Source organism: Typha angustifolia, chromosome 15 (genome assembly GCF_048772165.1).
Source record: "Typha angustifolia cultivar Huaian chromosome 15, ASM4877216v1, whole genome shotgun sequence".
Classification (NCBI taxonomy): Eukaryota; Viridiplantae; Streptophyta; class Magnoliopsida; order Poales; family Typhaceae; genus Typha; species Typha angustifolia.
This window is the reverse complement of record NC_133253.1, coordinates 18,609,166-18,630,560: the sequence shown is the minus strand read 5'-3', so window position 1 is coordinate 18,630,560 and position 21,395 is coordinate 18,609,166. Positions and strand designations below refer to the sequence as shown.

Genomic DNA, 21,395 nt, shown 5'->3' with positions numbered 1-21,395 from the left:
TCGGAGCGTAAACGACGGCCGAGATGTCTCCATATATCATGCTGCCATTGGGTGGGCGGTCACATCACTTAGCTCTGCGTTCTGTGACACAGCCACGTTGCGCTCGGCCCGGCTCCGAGGCTTCATTAATCTACGATCGCTTTATGAGATCCCTTGCCCTTTATATCAACCCCCCATTCCGTTGTTAGTCGACACCTGGCCTTCTCTTCCACGCTGCGATAAGAGTTGCGTCGCCAAACTAGGCACCAAAGGCAGGTCTCTCTCTTCCCTCCTAACTTTTATATCATAAAACAAATATCTCGTTTATTTTTATCTTATTAGGTTCTGCTTGAGATAAGTAAGATTAGCATGTTTTAATCACGTTGGAAAAGAATTTAGCCGTTTCTATTTCGGGCAACCGAGATCTCCTAGATTTTAGTTCCGCTTCGACTCTTTTTAACTGCTCAAAACTGTTCTTTCTCGCTCCTGCGCTCCAGCATGTAGTGGAAAAGGAGTAGTTTGGTGAAAATTAAGCTTTTCGAAGGTTGATTTTCTCAGCCCTAAATTTTTGGTGTGATCCAGGTAGATTTGAGAGGAATTTTGGTTGTGGATTGAGAATTTAGGGTTAGATTGATCAATTATGAACTCCAAAAGCATGGGATCGGATGGCAAGGAGGGCCGGCCGCCTGCTCTGGCGAGGCAAGGGTCGATCTACTCCTTAACGTTCGACGAGTTACAGAACACGCTTGGTGGACCGGGGAAGGACTTTGGATCGATGAACATGGATGAGTTGCTCAAGAGCATATGGACGGCGGAGGAGAGCCAGGTGATGGCCTCGGCCCTCGGCAGCGACGCCGATGCCGGTGGGCTCCAGCGGCAGGGGTCTCTCACGCTGCCGCGGACTCTTAGCCAGAAGACTGTCGACGAGGTCTGGCGTGATCTCGTTAGGGAAGGCGGACAGGCGCCGGCGGCACCAGCGGCTGAAATCCAGCACCAGCGGCAGCCGGCTCTTGGAGAGATGACCCTTGAGGAGTTCTTGGTTAGGGCTGGAGTGGTCAGAGAGGATATGAATCAGTCGGTGGCGCCGAGGCCGATCAACAATAACAACGGTTCTAATAGTTTGTTTTACGGGAACTTCACAACGTCGAATGATACTAGTGGACTTGCTATTGGATTCAGTCAGACCGGTCGGAGCGGTGGTAATGTGTTGGTGAATCCAATAAGTAACAGCTCGGCACTCAATTCACCAATAATGGCTACAGGGCAGAGGAATTATGCTGCTTCGCTGCCTCTGGGGAGTAATAGGGGAGGAATTGTAGGAATTGGAGATCCGGCAATGAATGCAGGATTGATGCCAGGAGTGGTTGGTTTGGGGGGTGGTGGAGTGGCGACTGCAGCAATTGGTTCACCAGCTAATCAGATTTCTTCTGATGGTCTAGGGAAAGGGAATGGCGATCTGTCTTCATTGTCTCCGGTTCCATATGTGTTTAATGGAGGGTTGAGGGGAAGAAAGTCTGGTGGGGCTGTGGAGAAGGTTGTGGAGAGAAGGCAGAGGAGGATGATCAAGAACAGGGAGTCAGCTGCTAGATCGCGCGCTCGTAAGCAGGTGACCCCATTATTCTATCTTATTCTTAACTAGTTGGTACTTTTGAAATCTGTTACGTGATCTTGGTCACAATCTGATCGTGTGCCTTTGTTTCTTTTATAGTCTTAATCTTGTTTGCATGGTTCACTGGTGGTCTGCAAGAGTGTTAAGCATCCTCATGGAGAACCTTGTCTCGTAGTTTCCTTTCCTGCTTATGATGTTTATTTCAACTTTCGACAGGCTTATACTATGGAGTTAGAAGCTGAAGTAGCAAAACTCAAAGAGCAGAATGAAGAATTGCAGAAAAAACAGGTACTTTCATTTGTTTTATGTGTTATCTTGGTAGAACTGCATGCATGTCAAGTCGTGCATAAATTTCTTATTTATTTCTTCAATTTAATGAAATTGGATTGTGAGAATAGATGTCATGTCCTTTTCTCTTGGGTAAGTATGCTTTGCACTTGTTTGTATATTAAACTCATGCCAAAATTTTAGGCTTGGAAAATCTTCTTTCTTGTTAGTGTGATATGCTCTGTTCTTCTTTCCACTCCGAAGTCTCTTTTGTGTGTTTCATGAATTTGCAAGGCATGCAAAGTTTGCTGGTAATTAGCGACTGACTTCTTGAAAGTTTTGGAGGGAAAAGAATAGATTGAAATGCTTGGACTCCCAAATTGGGGCATCTCTGTGTTGTTCTGCAACAAGTATTGATATTATAGTTTCAGCAAGCAAATACGGCCAAACTTGTTTATGAATAGTTATGCTAGTAATTATCAATCCCTCAATTCCTTCTATTGATAAATTCCAGTAGGTTGAATGTAGATTGATCTCTGTATTGAAAAGATTTGGAAGCCTTCTTTCATTAGGTTCAAGATAGAAGAGTATATAACTATGAACTCTTATGTCTATATCTCGTACGTCTTAATTCTTGTATCTTGGATAACTGTATTAAGTCATTTTATGCTCAGAGATCCCTATAAGTATTCTTCCATAAGCTTCAAGGTAAACACCAAATATGAAATGCAAATCTGGACAGAAAAATCAAACTAAGAAATTGGACTATTTGAACCTTGCTCAGGTGGCAATTGATGTTCTCATATGAATTTGCCAGAATTATGTTCCCTTGTGGACGCATATTATGTTTCTCAAATAAAAATCAAGTGAAAAGACAAGATCATTGACAACATTGTAGTTATAGCTATGATCATAGATTACTTGACATATGATACTTTATTGTGATTCAGATGTGCTCAGTAATGCCATGGTTCTCCTATGGACTTAGACCTTCCTGCTAATTGGGAATTGTGGATGGCATCCGCTCTGAAGGATACCAATTCACATGCCATGATACTTACCAGAAATGTCTTGAGTCAATTGCACTGGTTCAATTTTTGTCATATTTGTATCTTGAGATTTTGGATATGCTCTAACATTTCTCCACAATGTGTAGGCTGAAATAATGGAGATGCAAAAGAACCAGGTAGATGTTTTTATTGTGTTAATGTAACAGATATATGTTATTTATGGATGTGCTTCATTCTTTTGTTACTATGTTCATGATATATTCTTACAAATGTTAAGTTAGCAAGCTGTAATATAGCTCATTATTTTTATATTGTCTCTTGCATTGAGATATATTTGATTCTGTAATTAGCAAACAATTTCTTGATTTCCCGTGATGGAGTGGGCCAGATCTTGGAAAGCTAACTTAGGAATGGTTGCACACTAATCTAACAATTCAGATAAACTCTTTTAATGAAATAAGTTGCTTGTAAGATAGAAATTCCTTAATGAATTGTTTTTAGGAAATTAAGGATTGGAGTGTCTTCTGAAAATCGTAAATTTAATTTTAAATGGAATTATTTGCTTGCTTTCCTAGGTTTGATTACTACACTGTTAAGCACGCAATTAGTTTTTTCTAATGATTAAATGAAGCAGCTAAGCATTCCTTAGGTGTATCTTTTTAGTAAATGATTATTATTGTGGCAACTCTTAAGGGCTTTAAGGGGATATTGGGCTCCAATAGTGTTCTATTTCTGTGATTAATTGGCGCAAATGCATAAAATATGCAATCGAGGGAGAAAATTTACAGATTGAGTACCCAAGAGAAAGGATAATAAATAAAGTGTCCGCTGTTTGCCAGTGCATTTTAAATGAAGCCAATTATATTTAGAACTGAAGTGGGTCTGTCTGTGGTCTTGGAAGTCTTTAAGGGAAGCATTGATCAGAAGCCCAAAGACTGCTACTTCTGAACATTATCGATGAAGACATTCAGCTATTGAAAGGAAAAGTTAATAGCTACTCTATTAGCAATCCTTCAATTGGTCCCTTGCATCGTTTGTCAATTGCTTCTTTGTAGTAGTAGCAGCATATGTTATGCAAAATCTCTATTTCACTCTGATATGTTTTTTTTTTCACTACTTACGATCACAAAAAATCAATTTATTTGCTGGATATCTAAATAAACTAATTCATGCATATACTGTGTTGTTATGACACCCTCAAAATCATAGACAGAATCCTTGATAGCTTGACGGGTGCCCAGAATTATTTCCTCAAGGTTAGGTAAAATTTTATAACCACTGAAATGATAATTACGTGTCGGTAACTCGGTATAATTGCAACCACAAAACATATTAGCTCAAGGGGGAGCTTATAAACTAAAAAAGAGGACCCTTATAGCTGTGACTGCTGTATATGTGCTTATCTAGTTGTGCATGATACCTTTGTGGCCTTACCATGATATTTATAAGATGCCGTGAGCACACTATTAATAACATATAAGCAAAAGATTGAAGCTTATTAGATTATTTAGATGCATTTATCATATCTTTGTATATGATATTTTATATATAACAAGCGTATGGAGGTAACTAAATAAAGAGAGGATAGAGTTAGACTACAAACTTTTTCATATTTGAATTTTTGATATCTCTTTGTGTGTGTGTGTGTGTATACAAACTTCATATTTGAATTTTTGATAAATTTTACAGCCTTTTTAGCCATTGAATGCAGTTTTACATGATCTTTTAGAAGATTTTGGAGATAACCTAAAAGAGTGTTTTCCTTGTGTTGGGCATTTATACTCTGTTGTGTACTCAGAATTTAGAAATAAGTATATGTATGAATGAGGCACATGTTTCGTCACGTCTTTCTTGTATGATTTCCTTGTTTCATCTTTTTCAAATTTCTGTATAGACTGAATATCTTAGCGGATGTATATTTAGGCTGATATATTCACCCGACCAGTCACAGACATATCCAACAGGATGTATAGGTGCTTAGATGTATATTCCTTAACTTTTAGATGCATATGGACAGTCGTAAATTTATTGGTGCAGCTATGAACTTATGATAATGACCATACCTAGATACTATCAATTTCCAAATTGGAAAATGTATGTCGTTTTAAAATTTAATAGCTAGCTTTGGATTTCTTTTATGCAGTAACACTTCCGATTTTATATATTGGTATATGGTGTTCTTTTAGTTATCCAAAACAGCATAATTTAACTTTTCTGAGAAACTGACCCCATTGGTGAGGTGCTATTAACATTTGTTTACCTATTCAAATGCTGTACAGTGCCTTATTAGAATTAGTATGGTAGCAGCCTTATCTCTAGCTACTTGACGTATATATAATATAGTCACACATTGGTTATTACCCTTTTCACATGTTTATCTCTACAGCTATCTATGCTGTCAATGGTAGTATTATATCTGCTAGAAGTTTGTCATTCTTTATATGTTTATCTCAGAGGCATTTTTAGGAACAGAATGTTTACATATGTTGTGAAACACATACCTTCCTAGGATTAGGTCGATCAAATACAAATTAAAAAGTTACTGTGTCCTAATTAATGCATTTGCATAATCGATGGCCTTACAATAGCCAAACCAGTAGCACAACCAGATACTTGTCAGCAGATAAAATGAAAAATGAGAATGTCAAGATTTTCACTTAGGAAAATCCATGGGACATCTTCCATGTGAATTGGTCTGCTTAATATAGGCATTTTTATGTATAGATTTATAGTAGTTGTACTTGCATAAGTTAAACTAAAAGGAGAACATCTACAGAAGATGAAATGAAATAATGTGCTGCTCAAAGTTTTGAAGATAAGAACTCAATGTGTAGCAGGTTAGGTAGAAACATGATTAAATAATAATACAAGTCCCTGAATTTGGAATTGTATTGGTAACTCAGTGGGATATTTTGTGACTAATGATGCAACTCTATCTTTAGCTACTTCATCTGTTTCGATTTTGTTGAGTATATGTATTGTTATCTCATTCTCAAGCATATTTGTGAATCAGTAACAGTAGATTTTCAGTAGCTGCAAATAATATAATGCCTTTGAGTGATAATCAAATGTGTTGCCAACAGGTCTTGGAGATGATTAATCAGCAGCGTGGACCAAAGAAACTGTGCTTGCGAAGGACACAAACTGGCCCCTGGTAAAATGAGGCGTGAACATGGAAACTTGACATGATATAGCATATTTACATTGGATGATAGTTGTGTATATAATAGGGAATTTCTGTCTCTGTTGTAAATTATTAATCAACAGAGTTATCTTGTGGAGTTGAGCATCCTGTATGTGTCCTATTCGGCTTGTCTCTGGATTATCTCTTTTGGGTCCTGGACCGAGAACTTTGCGCTGTTTTGCCTGTTCAGGGTTAGTTCTGTCTATATGCTCATTCCCATGGGCGATACCTCTCCCTTGATTCATTTGCTCTACTTTATTTTCCTTGGATTCTTAGGTGAAAGTAGATGCTTGTGAGAATTCAGGCCATTTATTTAGCTGCACACAGCTTGTAGGGTTTGGTGATGCAGCACCTGGACCTATACATAGTAGAGTTTTTATTTATTTAGTTTTATTTTTTTTTGTGTGATATTTGGTAGACTGGCTCTATACATTGTGGAGTTAGCGTGCCTATCACCCTCCCTATTACTAGTATGATCACTGCCACAGATACTTCTCGATGCCTCTCTTTTCCTTCATCAATCTTAGTACCAGGATACTGTTCTCCTGTCTTCAGTTTGGAGGTCAATTCTGTTGTACATCTAAATATTGTATGGCCTGATAGGTGTGGTTGTCATGTAGAATGTCGCGCCTATAAGTCTGCACCTAAGCTTGAGATAATAGTGCTCTCTGAGTATTTATCTATCGACCGATGTATGAGCTTGCTTTTGAAATATCATTCTTCACACAGTTCTGTCCTTCCGTACAATTTTTTTCTAATTACTTTTTGCCCTTCAAAGGTGAAATATTTTTTTTTTTTGAGAAATTAATCTGTTGCTTGTTCATCATCTTATGCCTCATGGTCAGGATGAAAGAGATGATCAAAGCAATATATATATATATATATATATATATATATATATATATATATATATATATATATATATAGTTCCTCAGTGACCGTTAGGTATTGATTCAAAAATAACTCTTGAGAGCAAAGTTAAGCGTGAGCACCAGCACGTTCTGCCTGCAGTGCATGTATCAGAGACCTTTCATTAAATGTTATCAGTAACAGTTACTGCTTAGTTTCCCTCCTATCTCCTTGTTCTTCCAACAACTTCACTGCTTACAATCTCGTTTCTCCCCTCACTCTGGCAAGCTGGTCGAACACCGAGAGATTGTTCTACCTAAACTTAAGAACCATTATCTGCTACAGGACGAATGCTGAGTACATGGACTCCCCTTTCACCTCTCCAGTGTCTTGTGGGGTTGGATGTTTGGGAACTGGGTGCTCTCTGCTTTATCGAACCCTATACTTATGCCAAGAGACAACTTTGGGCGAGTGGTCCAGTCCACGTGGGCTCCGTCCGGTCACCATCCATAGGAAAGAAGGTGCCGGAAACTGGAGGATCTCATTTCGACCAGCCCAAGGGAAGTCGTAGTGATATGTCTCCCAGCATGGAGGCGTCGTCCATCAGTAGAAGCTTCACAACCCGGAGAAGCGGACAAAGATGGGCTGCTTTGATTTCTGTACTCCTTTTGTCTACTCATGAATGCGATTGATTAGGAGAGCTTAACTAGATTTAGGATTTATATCATCGGATTAATGCAAGACAACGAGTGATGGGAACACCTGCTTCGTTCTCGTACTCGGGGACATGCAATGTAACGAGAACCCCAACGCCTAATCAAAGTATTATAAATGTCTTCGTTACGTTATCACTGATGGGCACGGATATGAATCTATTATTCTTGTTTGGTTTATCCCGATGGAAGACAAGAATATTTAACGTGATTATTACACTTAAAAATCCTTCTAAACTTTTATTCATTTTCACATATATCTTCTCATTTATTTTTTATAATATATTGACCTCGTAACTACATAAAACATCTAAAATGTCTTTTTCAATAAACATTAAATTATTTTTTAAATTATAATACATGAGTGTCACACAATAAATTGTAGACATTTTATGGAATATTTTATTTTTATTATTATTTTCTTATGAAAAATAATCATTTTATATTTTCCTTCAATACTGTCCTGGGTGAAGATATATATATATATATATATATATATATATATATATATATATTCATAAAAGAAGAAGAAGATATTTTTATAGTTTAAAAAGCTTTTTGTGTATACCAAAAATAAAATTAAACGGACCATTTAGAAATGAAAAATAGCTTAGGAAATCTTAGTATATTTAGTTATTCCATATTAAAAACATCAAACCTTCGATATGGATTCCTTTCCATGCTGTGGGATTACTTTTTAATGCTATAACTCAACAGTTAGACGCTTATTAATTCTGACATAAAATGCTGATGACTAATCTATTTACATTAACTAATCTTTTCTTTTTTATTTATTTAAAAAATAATAATAAGAAGAAGAAAATGATAAAGAGTACGTAGCTTGCACTCCCTGTTCCCGGTGGGCTGCTTGTGATCAGGAAGTTGGAAATCGACTTGAAACACAACATCGTGCTGTCACCGAGACCACGGACACGTGAAGGAGCGTGGGTGGCGGTGACACAACAACGGTCGACTCCCTGCACCGGATCTTCTGACTATATAATAAATAAACCTTAGGAAAATATATCAAAAACATCTAACCTTGTAAAAATAATAACTATATTAAAAAAAAATCTAACATTTACTGTACAGTAAAATTAGTAGGTTATAATATTGACTAACATTAACTAAGGAGGTTATAAGATTGACTTCAACTCTAAATAATTTTTATCAAAAAAATTATTTAGTGGTTGGCGGTAGCTTGGCTTAAGATTTAGCACGGTTGATGGCTCGATAGTGCAATTGGCTTAGAGGAGCAGCTTGGCACTTGTAGTAATATCTTAGCGGCGTTTAGTTTAGAACAATAGTTTGGCGATGTATATGGCTTAAACTCTAAATTAGATGCACTTAGTGTTTCTGTATCCAGAAAGAGTTAGACTCTTTATCCGACCTATATTTAGTCTTCGAACTCTTGAATGATAAAAAAAAACATCCAACTTTTCATCTATATTATCATTTGATTCCTACGTTTTATCTAAAATATCTTAAAAGTATGATAAACTAATTTTATCTTAACATTAATTAATAGAATAGGAAATATTTAGTTATTTTCTAAAATAAAAAAATAAAAAATAAAATACTCCTTATTGACTTTAGAATCTACTTATTTATTTTTTTAATTACCATCATTTTACATCTATAGATATTTTGATTCATCTGTGTTGAAAATAATAGTTAATAAAACTAATGGTAAAGTTGTTTTTTTTTTAAATATAATTGTTGAATAATAAATATTAATATAGTAGAACGTAAATGGTAATAAAAACAAAAGTTAGGGTGGTGAGTGTTAGTTAAATCATGATTTCAGATATAATTAATTATAAGGTGTGTACTAATTAGAAGATATTTCAATCTGTTATGAGTGTTGAGTAAAAAATCTCAATCACAGCCAAAACTATACTGATAGACAAGGAGTGAGAAGCATTTCCTTTTCATGTTCTCCTCCAAACCAACAGAGGGATAAATAGGGCGGGAGGTCACCTCACCTCATTGTTCAGGAAAAGTGACCGTTGGGGAGCGGCGGTTCGTGTCACCGCCCAGGGAATCTCACCTCTCGACACGTGCCAGGAGGAAGTGGGGAGGGAGGTGACCCGGTCCACTCGCGCGTGGCTACGCTCCGCTTACTCACCTGCCGTTACCTGGTACGGATTGTATAAAAAAAAATTTTAACGGAATTCGGCCTTGGATTCTAAAGGTAGAGAGTAGAACGCAGACATCTATAGCTTGGATTTATAGATATTAGTGAGGAAAAAAAGAAGTTAAAAAGAGTACTGCTTCTTTACTGGCGATCCTCGAAATATACTTTTGAAAATTTAGAAAAGTAGGGTAGGTAGGCATTCGGCATTCTATTCACATTTCAAAGTAATCTGGAGATGCTTTTCCTATGTCTCAGTGGAAGAACTCCTTATCGATTATTACAGAATAAAGAAGATTTCACACTTTTCTAATTAATTGATTAATAATTCTTTAATGTAACAAACGGTACGTGGGACACGTATAGCTGGGATCTACATACACATACACATTTAGTGTCCAGCGAAGGATGCTGGACTCTAGTTGCTCATCTTAGATAGCTTACACAAGAAGAATCTTGTGATAAAAAAGAATAAAAAAAAAAGGGATACGGAAAGAGAGAGAGAAAGAAGGTAGTTTTGGCGTAGTTTCTTAGGTTGGAGAGGGATCCATCCAGGCGTAGTGTATTGAATAGTGAAGGGACCGTGCAACGGTGAGCTGTTTGGTTATAACTTTGGTAAGGGGTTTAATTTGGAGACGTTCAATAATAGTAGAATGTCCGGGACACTGGCGCAGTGTGACCACCAAATAGTTGGCAATGGCATTATTGTTGGAGGATGGGGCAACAAAAGAGCATAGCCTTTTTATGGGCAGTTGGGCCAATGCTTTTGTGGCTTCACTGTCGTTTGTAATTAGATAGAAGGGAATCAAGCTTATTATACAGTCACATGAGCACCACCTCAATTATGAGCTAATGAGCTATATCCCATGCTCTATGATGCGATGGCCAACATCTAAGACCTCTTTGCCATTATGAAGTACCCGACCGTGTCCTCCCATTTCAGACCACATGATGTCGGTTGTAATGAGTCTGAGAACAGCCTCTGTGACAAAACTTGCGACCCATCTTTTAACGAGACTCATTCAAAACTCGGGCTCGGCCAATAGGGAGGTGGGAAAAGGGGCCGGGGGTCTTTTTACTGTTTCGGTCCCCGTCACAGCGCGTGCCTCTCTCTCTCTCTCTCTCTCTCTCTCTCTCTCTCTCTCTCTCTCTCTCTCTCTCTCTCTCTCTCTCTCACCTCGCCTTCGTATTGAACTTCTACCGCAATCGAGCCAACCAACTCCCGAAGCTGTTGTTGGCACGCAAGCAAAAGAAAAGTGAAAGCGTAAACGGCAGCAGAGGCTTCACGCTTTCATATGAAAGGAAAGGAGACCTCTCTCGATGGCTCGATGCCTCTCTTCTTTTATGATATCGATATAGTAGCGAGCGAAACCCAACACCCGCGCGTGTGCGTGGAGGGCCGACCTCAACAAAGACTAAACAAAACAAAGCTTTTCTTTTTGGGAACGAGGGGGGGATCAAAAAAAAAAGGGAGTAGTAAGCTAAGCAGTGAGGCATCCGAGACCGAGAGACACACTCCAACCACTTGGTTTGTCTATTCACACACCTAACTCCGAAAAGATTCGTAAATTTATATGGATAACAAGTAATATATTTTTATTTATCCCCCTCTAAATTATCGCTGAAGATGCAGCATGTGCCATTTGTTAATTACTTATGATACACGTATTTCTTTTACTATGATTCCTCTTTCATCGACTTTTTACATGGCCTCCATTTTATACATTACTTCCTGAAACAAAAATTCACAAAATTATAAAAAGGGAGAAGGGGCATCTTTCGGATCCGGTCACCGCCCGGTCAGGATCTGGACACCGCCTCGGCGAGTTTCTCCAGTTTCAGTGCGATCTCGTCCGGTAACTTCACTGGCGGCCTCGTTTCCCTCCGTCGCCGGAAGTCGAGGGCTAGAGCGTCGGAGACCTCGTCGGAGCTCCAGCCGGCTCGCCGGAGCGAGTCGGAGCACCGGTCGGTCTTCACCAGGAGCGCGTCCAGCACCGCTTGCGCGTCGACCATCACCGCATCGTCGCCGTCGAAGAGCCCGGAGGCAGAGACGTGGACCATGTCGCAGACGTCGGTTTCGCCCCATCCGCCCTCGCGGAGGACCGACCCGATCCGATCCAGGTAGCTTCCGACCCAGTCTGGTGTGCTCTCTCGCCGTGTTGGACCGATCCGTTTTGGATCCGGAGGTGGCGGCGACGAGCAGGAGGAGTTGGAAGAAGCCTCGGAGGAGGAGGAGTTGGAAGAAGCGGAGGAGGAGGAGTTGCGGCGGCGGCGGTCGGAGGCGGCGTCGCTCCAAAACTCAATCCAGCGAGGGGCCTTTCCGGCGACTGCGTCGAGACTCCGGCGAGTCGTCGGTGGCAACTGCGGCAGCTTCGAAGAGGGCTTAGGGCTCTCGGGAACGACGAACGCAGACTCTCGGTGGAAGAAATCGGAGAGGTCGAAGCCGCAGCAGATCACGCGGTCCTCGGCGACGAAGAAGACGGGGTTACCGGCGAGTGAAGGGCGGCAAGGGATGTAGCACCGGTCAAAGAGCGGAATGAGCAGAGGAGCTCGCCGGAGAGCGGATCGGGCGAGTCGAATGGCGCGCTCCGGATCCGCGGAACGGGGTCCCCAAGACCGAGGCCACAGAGCACCTCGAGCGATCTGGAGCGACACAGCGGCTATAGGGAGGTCGAGGGAGGAGCGGATCCGGGAGCGGTGGCGCCAGTCAGGGAACCCGGGACCAGAGGGGAGGGCGAGAGAGAGCACGGCGCGGAGATCGGGGGGGAAGGCAAACCCGAACTCGGCCTCGATCCGGAGGAACTCAGCGTCGGATAGACCGGGGTGGAGCTCAACGGAGGAAGAGCGTAGGTGGGACACAACGGAGTCAGCGAGAGGGGAGAAAGAGAGGAGGCCATTGCGGGAGGAGGAGGTGGTGGAGGAGGAGGCGGCGCGTGTGGAGAGACGGCGGAGTCCAGCTGCGTGGGCCGGGGTGAGGCCGACGAGCCTCCGGTCGACGTCGACCATGGCGGGTTAGGGCTTTCCCGGCGGCGAGAGGAAGAGTGGAGTAGACGAGTTGAGTTGGCAGTTATGGAAGGAGGAATAGGAAAAAGGAGGAGATGGAAGGAGAGAAGGGGGACGAGTGGGTCTTTATATCGGGGCAGTACACTGTGGGCCCCACAAGCGAGATCTTGGCTCGCCGTGCCTCTCTGCGTGTGTGTGAGGTGGGGGGGTGTTGCCTTTTGACAAAATGCCCCTCGAGTTGGAATAAACATCGCGTAAACATTGGATTCAATTATAATCCAGCCCCTCTTGTTTTCAAAATTCATCCTTTGATACAGGGACCATCTTTGATGGCTTGGATAAATAAAGGTGGTAAAGGTGTACTCATTCGAATAGGAAGATATATCATCGATGGTCTCTGAATAATATGAAGCTTCGTCTCATTATTAGTGGATTAATCAGACTCATGATTGCTATTTTTGGCCATTATAAATGCTTATTAGTACACAAGAGCGAGATTTTATGATACGATTACTGCTCGGGTTATCATAGTTGGACAATTCAATCAATTTGTTGACGGTCGCATTGAATCCCACCTCACCACTTTATCAACAGTGATTAATGCAGTGATGGAAACTTTAATATATACACGAGAGACCGAAGCAAACTCAGGTTTTATGCATGAGTGAGATTGGAAAAAAAAAGAAGAAGAAAGGAAAGAAAAGAAAAGCAAATGCTAGGTTAGAAATCATATGCCAAAGTTAAGATGAGCCAATAATTGTCACGTTTAAACATTGACATACATGAAAAGATGGATGGGTACTAATAAGACTACCATTATTATATAGAAATTCTTAGTCATCCATCAGGCGCCGTTCTGTCATGATCCAGCGATTTCAAAGTGAGGGGCCCATTTCAATACTTGTGCCCATCCATCCCCAAGTGGCTTAGACTTTGGATTGGTGGTGGTGGCCTTACTACCGACCTTCGGGACCATTTCCTCTCACCCTCTTCTCATGCCGTGATCACGTTTCTGGCGTCCACTTATTAATTAGTGCTTACTGCTTGCATAGTGGAGGATTTACAAACTGGACGTACGCCTTTCAAAACTTGAAGAAAAGGTAACTGGTTAATGCTCTTCTGTAATCCAAGACACAAGCAAGCTTAATACTATATTATAGTATTGGCAGTGAGTTTAGGGTCGTGCATTGGGAGGGGTTCGTTTGTTACCGTTACAATAATAATTATGCTAGGGCAATCACTTTCTTCCATGCATACTTACGGAGAAATCTCCTATTCGAAATGAGTAGAGCGTGTGAAGTGGTTGACTTAGTATAACGGTAGTACCAGTGACCACAGAAGATTCCTTTTGGAGCACCGCTACGCTCGTGCTCGAATTCAATACTTGCCATGCCCGAGCACGTGCAGACATGTGGTGGTAACTTCAAATTTGAGATCGGTCAACTCATATACTCGCCAAGGATAAGAAATAGTTAATAAAATACTGTTAATATTTGCTGTGGGCTTATGCAAGTAAAGATGTGAATGCATTGAATAGTTCTTGGTGGTAATATATACAGGTACTATAATAAAAATTCAGCACTTTCTCAGAGATGAAGTAACTTGCAATTGAGACTCTCTAAGTGAAATTTATTTCCATTAGATGTAAAGAGTTGCTAGGTAAGTCAGATTCTTTAGTGGTGGTTTGGCTCGAATGATAATATTGTGATATAAAATTTACAAAGAAGAAAACCAAATTACTGTGACAAACTAAGAAGTTGACAATGTCTTACAATATGAGATAGTAGGATGACACAGATTAAAAGAGAGGTAGTGCTACTGCTACGATGAAAAGAGGCAGCATGACGTCAAAATTGAGTCATAGAAGCACTGCACTTCAAAATCGAACTATGATGTACAAGCACTGGATGAATTATTTGGTTAAAGAGAGTTGTTCAGGCCAAAAAGCACCTCTAATATTTCTATACAAAACTATGATGTAGATGTTTTAAAGAGAATTATGATAGTATTCATAGTAATGCACTACAATTATTACACTCTGTACAGCTGAAGCCATGATGGAGCCAGATATCCTAGATAAGCACTTCCAACATGTAAAAGGGAAGGGGGAAAAAAGAACTCGCAAAGAAATTGTCTCTAGTGTGCAATTTCAAAGGAGGGTTAGTAATGAGAGCTTATAAGATAAAAAGCCTATAAGTCTACTAAAGGTGGCAAAGGATAGGGGCATCATTAGGGCTCCATTAGGAACCAAGATAATATAGGAGAGAAGTAAAAGGTGTGGATAGAGATGGCTCTGTGAGGAGTACTAAAATGGTGTTCACACATCTGGGCTTAGAGTTCTCTAAGGAGGCATCTCACTATCAAACAAAACATGGAAGAGAAAAGAAGATGCCAAGCTACTTTAAAGCAGTTAGCGATTTGATTAAAAGTGAGCTGTACCCGTGCGCAGGCTGCAATTCGTGAATTAGATACCTTCTCCAATGTACAAATAAAGCTTAAAAGAGAGGCATATATAAAGTTCAACTATAGCGAAGAGATGTAACTTTGTGGTTGTGGACTAAGCATCCTCTAACTGTAGAGTAACTTTTCCTTTTTGTTTCACATCAACTCGTTAGGTGAACAAACGGAATGTAGGCTAAGTTACAAAAGACCAGAATTTATATATAAAAGCAGAGTGGGCGGCATTAAGAACCATTCCTTTCAAATAGGGGTATCAAGTAAGCTTCTAGGCTCGTGTGCCACTCAGACTCAGGTGTACATGGGTCACTTAACTCAAACTACCCAATAGCTAACTAATCATCAAACAAGTGGGGCTAAAAAGCTTCAAATTAAAGCTCTTAGTTCCAAAAAAAAAATATATCTTATCCATGACATGGGAGCTCCATTTTGTTGCCATTACGTAATTTGAAGACAAGATGAATATGCCTTTTTGTAACACCAAAAATAACCCCAGTCTATAAGAAGTATATTATGATTTGCCAGTAATACAAACATATATGAAAACAATAATCTTTAGTCATGATGCTCATGGACCTACTCATATTAAATATTGATTGGTTTTGGGTCATGACGTACCTGATCCATCTAAACTTGCAGTCGCGTACAGCCCTAGTAGCACTCCATGCACACATCTGGTCATAAATAACAAGGTTAGCACAACGCAGAAAAGTAATACGAAAGACAGATGAAATATTTACCATATTGGCTTCTAAATTGTTGTTCTTATTCTCTTATCAGCATTGGATGCAGAAATGTAGCCTATCCATCTGATGGTTTCTGAGATAAGGTAATTCTCATCATTAATTTAATTTTGAAAAAGATGTAGTGTTTGAAACAAAACAACGATAACCATCAGCAGGTGTAATCTGTATATGATGCCCACTTCACCAAGCTTTGATTATTTCATCATTTACATATATAGCTGTGATAGCTGTAGCAGATCTAACAGTGTTTAACTGAACATCAACCCTTCCAATCACAAAGTCCTATATCACAGGCTGACTGCAAGATGTAATCTTGGAATGTGGACAAAAACCAAATTCTAATTCAATCAAATACAAATTAAGGGAAATAGCAAATAATTTCAAATGCATACAAACATCTTTTGTTCTCTTCAAGTAACCTTCAGTCATTATTTCTTCTCCTGCGGAAATGTCTGAGAATAAAACTGTCCGCATATAAAGGGTAATTCTTTCTTATGAGGCCTTTAATGCACTTCCAATATGAGAAATCAATCAGTTCGCCATCCTTCCGTACTATGAATAGACAACGGGAGTTTTCAAATTCTGGATGAAACCCTATCTGCCATTGGAGAAGTAGTAATGACATCGTCTTAGTTTAAACATAATATATTAGCAAAGATTGCAGTTAAGAATGAGCATATGTCTTATATGGGATGGGATCATATAAAAATTGACAAGTAGCAACAATTTGTTAATATTGCTAACAGATTTATGGTTACATGATCATATGTCACAGAAACCAGGTAAAAGTATGCAGCACATTCAAAATATAAGCTGCAGTCTTTACAGCTTCATCTGTGTATGATCATGAGATTGCTCAGTTTCATGAGAACGAGAGTGCAAGCCAGTACCATTTGCCAAGTAAACATAAATATTCCGAAGTAGATCAATATATAAAACCATTCAACTGTAGATGCAAGAAATAATCCAATCTAAAGATAAGTTCATTTGCAGCACAGGATATTTTATATTTTAGCAAAGTCTAAAGAACAAGAGAACAATGTCTATGGTATCAAGTATCAACTGATCACACTGTCCCAAGAGGATTATTTGTCAATGGGCAAATCATTAAAAAACCTAGAAGTTCTAAAGTCATAAAGAGCAACTGTCTTAAAATTGTTTCATAGAATATATTTAACATGCAAGGATAGCAATAATTACACCTGTAACAATTCGAAGGCAGAAACTATTTGCCCTAAAAAAGCAACTGGTTATTGCCGCATGAGTTATAGAAACTGAGGGAAGAAGAATTAAGGAGATATTGAAAGGTAACTGAAAAAGAAAAGGAATAGTCAAAATAAGAACCTTGAGGACTCAAAGCCTAATCAGTGGCAACATGTCATAGCGCTGCAAAAATAATCAAGCCAGCTTGAATTCAGCTCGAGCAAGCTTGACTAAAAAATGAGTTAAGCCGAGCTCGATCTTCAAAATAGGCTCAAAAATATTTTCGAACCAAGTTTGATCATGAGCCGACTCAATCAAGCAGGCTCAATAAGACTTGCAATAATAACAATTATTATTATTATTATTATTATTATTATTATATATATATATATATATATATGTACAATATGAGTAGTACTTTCTATACTATACTTTTGTTATATCCTAAAATTTATTTAAATGGATTGTTATGTACTCTGAACTTATAGAGTTTAATTTTGAATTCTGATTCTATTATTTATTTTTCAAATACATGGATATTTCTATTAGTTCATATTTTTATAATGTTTATATTTTTTTAGTTGAATTATGTCTTATTTTAAGCTTAATTCAAGCCCAAATCAAGCTTAATTTAATTCAAGCTTGATAAGGCTCGAAAATTGGTTTAAATTAATTAAGACTTAAAATTGCTTATTGAATGCTCGTTTAGGCTCGAGCTAGAAATTGGCTCAAATTAAAATAATTTTAATTCAAGCTTGATCACGAATCTATGTTTAAAACTATTTTTAATTCAAGTTTGATCAGAGCTAGACTTGATTATACCCCTACTTATCAAGGCCTAAACGAATCTAAATCTTAACTTTTCACCATACTCATGAACATACATCACATAGTTCTTACATCTCTACATAACTGAAGTGGAATGCTTATATGAAATCTTAAAAGAATTGATTGTCTAAATTAACCGTGCAGAATTGTTCGTCAAGTCACCTCAAAATATTGGCTCATTAAACACTCAGAAAGTTTCATCCCTGGAGTTTTACCTGTGCCAAAAATGTCTTTATCAATGTTTCCAACATTTCAGTTCTTTTGATATCATCAGAGGTTGCAAAATTTTTCACCATGTGGAATTCCTATTTGCCAGACTTGACTGGGACCTCAATTTTGGTACCAACTTTAGATATTATCCTTGAAACTTTCTTTTGCAAATTATACTTATTATTGAAAATATTGTATTAGGAATAATTTTGAAGCAGCACACCTCAGGGCATAAACAATAGAAATAAGTTCATTCATGCAACTACATAAAGATGAGGATACCTACTTATCACTCTGTGATTCATCAAATGCTACAAAAAAAATGGTCAGTAAGAAATCAGCAAGCTCTTTGAAGAAGATGAGCATGAAAGAAGAACTGCCATGATGCCTGCCATAAAGGTCATGATGCAAAATGGATATTCTAGGAAGTACTAAACATAAATAAAAAGTTCAGCATGCTGCAGATTTCTGGTTCTACAATTCTAATACTCAATAACAAGAGCAGAACAGGAAAGAACAGAAAAAAAAAAAATTATGCTGTTGGTTTCAAGTAAAGAGAAAGGTAGACATAAAATACACTAAATTTGAGAGATTTTTGTTATAAGAAACATACTGTGATGAAATCAATTCCACATCCTATCTTCTTTTCAAACTCTGGATGATATGGAAGCAATCTTTCTAGAATGGTTTTCTCATGTTCTGGGCTTAATCTGACACCGCATTCATACCTACACAAAGAATTAACATAATATCTAATAAGAGCAAACAGAAAAGGAGGAAAGAATTAAAATTTTCTAACTATACTTATGCTTCAAGTTCAACAGACAAAAAATAGGGTGTCATTGTGTCAACTTTGATGGCCATGCAGAATAATTAGTTTAGTACAAATGTTATTCAACTCTATAGAAGAATCATCTATAATTGAATAAAACTATGTAGAGGGCCAAAAGTACCCAGCATGCAGTATGGCATCTCTCACTACAATGATAAAGAGTACAGCAAACTTAAATGTTGTTATTAATATATTTTATCCCTAATGCCATCAATTATTGAATGTGGCACCGAGAAGTTTGGCCATCATTCTTGCAAGAAGGTCTTAGAAACTTTACCTAACAAAACTGTAAGATGAATCATTTATCAAGTTTCAAGAGAGGAAGAAGTGCAAGTACAACAAGGAGAAAGACAATCTATTTGAATGGAAGTTCCAAGTTAGATTGCAATGGCACATCGTTGCTTTTCTAATTATTTAAGATGTCAGCTTTCCAACTGTGAATATAAAAGCATCCTTAGAATCTGCACCTTGCATATCAAGGATTCATGCATAGGTATTGTGAACCTCCACTTACTGAAATTAACATAACATTAATAGCAACTAGTAAGTGATAACCACATTATAATCAGTAAATGCAAAGTCAAGCCACTAATTCATCATACTCAACCGTTCCCTGAACATTATAAACCTCCACTCTTGACTTATATATGTTCAAGTTATCTATACCTTGAAGAGTGCTGATCATTTAGTCTTGACGCATTAAGAATATTTTTGTAAAATTTACAGTTGCTAAAGCACAAGTTAGCAACACGATGCTTGGCTCGATGATCAAAAGTTATCTGGCAGCAAAAATCTTGATAGGGTAAATCAGTAATCACTGTAGGCATAGCAGAAGACTAACTTACTCTTAACAGCATATCAGCAGTAACAAGTATCTCATGCATAACCACATAAACCACTTAACAATGATTCGATTAATTAAGGAATCTCAAATCAGCAAAAGCAATATAACAAACATACTTTCCGGAATGGAGTATCATCCTGACGAATCCTACGAGGGGAACTGTGTCCTGCAAGATCGCGTCCTCCCAATCCACCCAATCCTCATCCCCCTTCCTCCTCTTTCCACTCTGTTTCCCGTCCCCCACCGCCCTCTCCTCCACGGGGACCTCGTCGGAAACCGGAGAATCATCGCCATCCTCGCTGGACGGGGAGGAGACCAGAGGCCTCCTCAGTAGGGCCGGGTCCTGGGCGGGGGTGCCATGGCTCCGGACCTTGCCGCCTCGGAGAACGTGGAGAGTAATAAACGAAATTGGGGGTGGAATAGAAGGGAATGGGAGGTGAATTTGGGCTTGGGGACGAAGGGAGAGGTGGTGATGGTGAGGGAGGAGAAGAGTGGAGGAAGCGGAGACGGAGGAGGCCATGGAGAGGGAGGGAGGGAGGGAAGAGGAGGAATAATATTATTCGTTTGCTTGCTTCTTATTCTTGCCCGGTTACATCATTGCCGCTCTATCCGTGTATCGATCTCCTCCGCTATTTTTACTATCTAGTCTTCTCGTTTGCGCTCTGGGTGGATTTTGGGTGGGGGTGGGAGCGTGGATTAACGGTTGCTGGTGTCCGGCGCCGAACGGATAGAGTTGAAACTTATGCAGCATTCCGGACCTCCAGTCACAGGAGAGTTGCTCCATTTAGCCACTTTTCCAGCGCAATATCAGCAAAGGGTGTAATCTAACCGAGCCAGAGCCTGGCCGAGCCCGACCCAAACTAAGCCCAGACTGCCAAGCTTAAAAAAAACAAGAACTATTTAATATATATATATATATATATATATATATATATAATATTAATAAATATTATGTTTGGGACTCAGGCTCATTTATTTTGACACTTCTACTAAAGAGAGACTCTCAAATAGGCTAATAAAATGATTAGCTTGAGCTTGATTGTTTAACAAGTTATGTTGATTATTAATTAGATAATTCTTTATTTTTCTATTGTATTTATGAGTCATGGGCAGTCCAACTAATCTTTACTTTATTTTATGCATCTCTCCATGGTCCTTTTATAGGCCTGTCGAAATAAATATTGGCCTCAACTCAATTAGGGGTTAACTCAGGATTAGCTCGAATACAAATGAGTCAAGCCTGAACACAAGTCTGCTCAATAAACTCAAAAGTATTATTTCTAGATATACATATATATTACGAAAAATTTATAACTGTTAGATTTTAATTTTAATGGTTAATATATCTTCTAATCTCGGGTCTGTAAGATTTGAATAAGTTAATTTAAGACTCGAATAGATTCAAAGGCTTGCCTTAAATAAAATGAGAGAGAGCTTAAACCAGATTGTAAGCTTTGAAATTTATTTTGAGTCAAGCTGGCCTGAGCAAAAGCCGGCTCAATCTGGCTCGAACGGTTTACACACGCG

At 39.0% G+C, this 21,395-nt stretch overlaps 3 protein-coding genes across 9 annotated transcripts; 1 reads left to right on the top strand and 2 right to left on the bottom strand.

Annotated features, from left to right (window-relative positions):
- Positions 1–165: 165 nt before the first annotated feature.
- Positions 166–6,268, top strand: LOC140777906 (bZIP transcription factor 46-like). Of its 5 annotated transcripts, none has more exons than XM_073122319.1 (5): positions 166–255; positions 566–1,585; positions 1,805–1,876; positions 3,012–3,041; positions 5,949–6,268. In XM_073122319.1, the coding sequence occupies exons 2-5, from the start codon at positions 620–622 to the stop codon at positions 6,021–6,023; spliced, it is 1,143 nt and encodes a 380-aa protein (XP_072978420.1). In that variant the 5' UTR covers positions 166–255; positions 566–619; the 3' UTR covers positions 6,024–6,268. The 5 variants fall into 5 exon arrangements, 4 of the variants coding, with proteins under 4 accessions (XP_072978420.1, XP_072978419.1, XP_072978421.1 ...); XM_073122318.1 differs by having other exon boundaries at positions 167–255; positions 562–1,585; XR_012107113.1 differs by lacking the exon at positions 166–255 and adding an exon at positions 2,806–2,923 and having other exon boundaries at positions 317–1,585.
- A 5,062-nt stretch (positions 6,269–11,330) lies between these two features.
- On the bottom strand, positions 11,331–13,016 carry LOC140778353 (uncharacterized). The gene has a single exon (XM_073123022.1). The coding sequence runs from the start codon at positions 12,749–12,751 to the stop codon at positions 11,546–11,548; it is 1,206 nt and encodes a 401-aa protein (XP_072979123.1). The 5' UTR covers positions 12,752–13,016; the 3' UTR covers positions 11,331–11,545.
- A 441-nt stretch (positions 13,017–13,457) lies between these two features.
- On the bottom strand, positions 13,458–20,616 carry LOC140779712 (protein DCL, chloroplastic-like). 3 transcript variants are annotated; one of them, XR_012107392.1, is made up of 5 exons: positions 19,985–20,616; positions 18,806–18,920; positions 15,946–16,024; positions 15,824–15,879; positions 13,478–13,836 (listed from the first exon to the last, which is right to left on the bottom strand). XR_012107392.1 is itself a non-coding variant. In XM_073124945.1 (3 exons), exons 1-3 carry the CDS (start codon positions 20,386–20,388, stop codon positions 16,373–16,375), a joined length of 696 nt encoding a protein of 231 aa, XP_072981046.1. In that variant the 5' UTR covers positions 20,389–20,611; the 3' UTR covers positions 16,071–16,372. The 3 variants fall into 3 exon arrangements, 1 of the variants encoding a protein (XP_072981046.1); XR_012107391.1 differs by having other exon boundaries at positions 13,458–15,879; XM_073124945.1 differs by lacking the exons at positions 13,478–13,836; positions 15,824–15,879; positions 15,946–16,024 and adding an exon at positions 16,071–16,549 and having other exon boundaries at positions 19,985–20,611.
- Positions 20,617–21,395: the final 779 nt, after the last annotated feature.